Source organism: Acyrthosiphon pisum, unplaced genomic scaffold, assembly GCF_005508785.2.
Source record: "Acyrthosiphon pisum isolate AL4f unplaced genomic scaffold, pea_aphid_22Mar2018_4r6ur Scaffold_3961;HRSCAF=4506, whole genome shotgun sequence".
In the NCBI taxonomy this organism is placed as follows: Eukaryota; Metazoa; Arthropoda; class Insecta; order Hemiptera; family Aphididae; genus Acyrthosiphon; species Acyrthosiphon pisum.
Genome location: NW_021773447.1, coordinates 1 through 3,572, shown reverse-complemented (window position 1 = coordinate 3,572; position 3,572 = coordinate 1). Strand labels below are relative to the sequence as shown.

General features: G+C 27.7%; 1 protein-coding gene across 1 annotated transcript; it reads right to left on the bottom strand.

Annotated features, from left to right (window-relative positions):
• Nucleotides 1–11: 11 nt before the first annotated feature.
• LOC100574897 (myotubularin-related protein 9-like) lies at nucleotides 12–1,120 on the bottom strand (the record flags this gene model as incomplete). The annotated part of the gene is made up of 4 exons (XM_029492659.1): nucleotides 914–1,120; nucleotides 628–788; nucleotides 186–333; nucleotides 12–105 (listed from the first exon to the last, which is right to left on the bottom strand). Coding segments are annotated over exons 2-4 (389 nt in total), but the record flags the coding sequence as incomplete, so codon positions are not given.
• Between the last annotated feature and the right edge of the window lie 2,452 nt (nucleotides 1,121–3,572).

The window sequence follows — 3,572 nt, the reverse complement described above, 5'->3', positions numbered from 1 at the left end:
CATTGAATCACCAGCAACTAGTTTTCACATGAGATTGTACATCAAACGGTGATCGATATTCATTACTTTTATTTGAAAACATATGGTGTAGGTAATCTGCTTCATCTAACAATTGCACAAAAAATTTTTTAAAAAAATTACCAATTTGCATTAATATATTGTAGGTATTTTGTTATTTTATCAACCTGTCATTATGAGTGATTCAATAGAAGCAGCAACAGAGGTAGCTTGTTCAATATACGGCATATCAAAAACAATAATCCTAAAGTCCTTACACTTTAAAGTAATTGTATTTAGTTTTTTCTCCACAATGTCAATATTACGGTTCAAAATCTAAAAATATTAGTTTTAAATATTAGAATAAATAGTGTAATTTTTTCATTTAAGGCACTAGTTGTCATTAAATCAGAAATAGTTATTACTTATTATAATATGATGTTTTTTTTATTTTGAATAATATTTATAAAAAACGTTTGCCACTCACTTCATGTAAAGTAAACAATTACAACTAGTAAAACTATAAGAACTGAAAATGTAAAATTAGGAAATATTGGAAAATATAAATTTTTTAACAAACTTGTTTTTACTATTTGAAATTAAAATATTGAACCAACTTTGTTTATTTACCCATAGTTCAACGTCCTCAGATCTTGATGAAAATATTAAATGATGACCAGTAATGACTAGTGTCCCAGTACTAGTGTTGGATATGTGTGGACCTCTCATAGTCACGCCGTTCAACTTCGGTATTCTAATTTTGTCAGCAAACTCCATTTTAAGATCATTTCCTGCTGATCAAACAAAGATTTCAAAAAACCGTGCGCCTTACGCAAAACCACTATCAAATAAATTGTTGAATGACTTCTTCTTTTTTTTTTTGGTTTTTTAGCATTATTGTGATTGTTGTAGTTACCTGCTTTCCGTAATGCTATCTGAGGCAGACTTTCATTGTAAATGATCACATAAAAACCATTAATACTATTGGTGTAGGTGGGTAACGTTAATATTTTTTGTTCTAATGCATATTGTTCGAAATTCTACAAGCTCTACAAGTGTTTTTAATGATTTGATTTCGCCCTTTTTTCCACTGGCACAGGCATAACTGTTATCATCGATATCGAACATTCAATCCGTTTTATCACCACACATTGGCGATATCAGCCATAGATAATAAAGAATGTCTATTATCTATGATATCAGCAACCAGGGTCTGGTTACCGGGCACTGTATTTTTAAATTTTTTTTGTTTTTTTTTTGCTTTTTTTTGTCAGTGCCCAGTATAGAAATGTTACAGAAAATCTCTTATAGAAATATTTGTACTTTAAACTTCAAGTTTCAATTCACTCAATTCAGTTTAGTATTTAAGTGAATTAATTCATATGATCACTATCAAGTTCATTAAATTGAACCGATTCTCTGAATCAATTAAATTATTCAAAAATTAGGTACATTATTTTATATATCTTTACTTCATACATGTTTTGAAAAGTGAAACCAAATATTTTTTTAATTTACCCGCTGGCATCCACAACCCACCATCTATTCATCTATCTGTAGGTCGGAGACAACAAATATTTGTGTAATTGTTTTGTCCATCAGACAGATGATCGAGTGATCGACATAGTAATGCGATGATAATTAATTTTACAACTGATTTGTAATTAAGTTATTAAGTCTACTTGAGATCGGTCAGTAGGTACACTTTTTCCAATTTAACTTATTCAAATTAATTTTATATTTTTATTATAATTTTCAAACATTAACAATAATATTTTGTTTTATATTCTGTTATTGGATGGGGGGGGGGGGGGGTGTGGTGCCTATTTGCCTATTCTTTTAAAAGAGCCATTAACATAATTTATGTTGTTTCAAATCGTGATATAAAACAAAATAATATTATTGTTAATGTTTGAAAATTATTCATTATAATATATTAATTGTTTTATTGACAATACCTAAACTTAGTGTATTATATTTGTAATTAAATATTAATAATGTGGTAATTATTAGACTAATTAGCTTTTTAAAAATATTTTATATAGATGTACCTTACAAATTACTTACAAATGTTTGATAAAATGTGGAACAAACATTTACACATTGTGCGGCCAACTTCACTGACATTAGTGTAGGTACTATACTACTATACGACTGTACCATATTGTACCTATTTTGAAAATATTAAAAGTAAACTGACCGCACCCATTTTCATATTATTATATTAATATTATTAACATACACATTATTATGATTTTTTTCCTAGAGCCGGTGATTTTTATTCCGCAATCCACTGTCTGTATATTTTATTTCAGTGCATATATACAGTAAAATTATGTATATAATAATTAAAAACAGGATTTTGTGCAGCCTAAAAAACGTGCAATTAAAATGCTATAATGGGAAAAATGGTGCAAAAACGAATTTATATTAGAAATTATGTAACAATTTTTTCACTATAGGTACTTACTTCAAATGTTATTTCTATTGTTATTTATTTTTATTTTAAAGGTTTTTATTTAACTTAGAACTGTGTCTGTTAGTCCACGCGATCTCCCGACCACGACTAAAGACAAAAACTTGATTTTATTTATTGAATTATTGTATATAGTTTTAAAATATTGTTTTCGGGATTTTTATCAAACCGTGATTTGTATTTTTTCATAGAGTATCTCTATATGTCCATCTCTTATTACTGTTTAAACTACATCTATTTGATAAATTAAGTAGAATTTTTAATTTAGTTTGGGAACTGGATCAATTAATTATGTGATCGAAAAAATGATAATTGAGATATAATAGATGTAGTATACCTATACACAAAATAGATTATACTTATACCTACGGAGATATAGTCTTCGGCAGGCCCCCCACAAGGGGAGGGCAGTTGGACCTGGAGTACAGGGGCCCGGCTATTTTAAAGGCCAGTTGAAATGAAACTAGAATTTTGTAAATTTTGATAGAATTACTTAATTTATATTAAATAATATTTTTTAGGACTCTCAAAAACATTTAGTACAGGGGCCCAAAATTTGATGTGGGAGGCAAACAATGCATATTTTATTGTAACATCGATACATTTGTTTAATCAAATTAAAAATTATTACTTGATATTATTAAAAATCTAAAACATTATAATATTAAAATATAAACATTAAAGGGTAAGTGAAATATTGCAAAATTTAATAATAATAGAGTTATTATAATGTGAAATGTTTATACATCGGCGTACTTCCTATAAAAAAAAATATGTACCCATGTGTCGGTATGCGTGTCCGTGTATCGATCATAATATTTTGTGTCATGTACAATAATCTATCTATAAAATGTACAATTATTATATTATAATAATTACAATTGATCGATAAGTACTTTTAAAAAATCTGCGTCTGTGAACCGTTAAGACTCGACAACCGTAATATTATTATATTATGGTAATTCATCATATAATAATATTACGGTTGTTGATAAAAATTAATTCATATTAGATATTTCTAAAATAATAATAATACGGTCGGCGGTCACCGTTAATAGATAGTTTTAGTTTTGTAGGTGTTTTGTGCGGTGTGTAAACA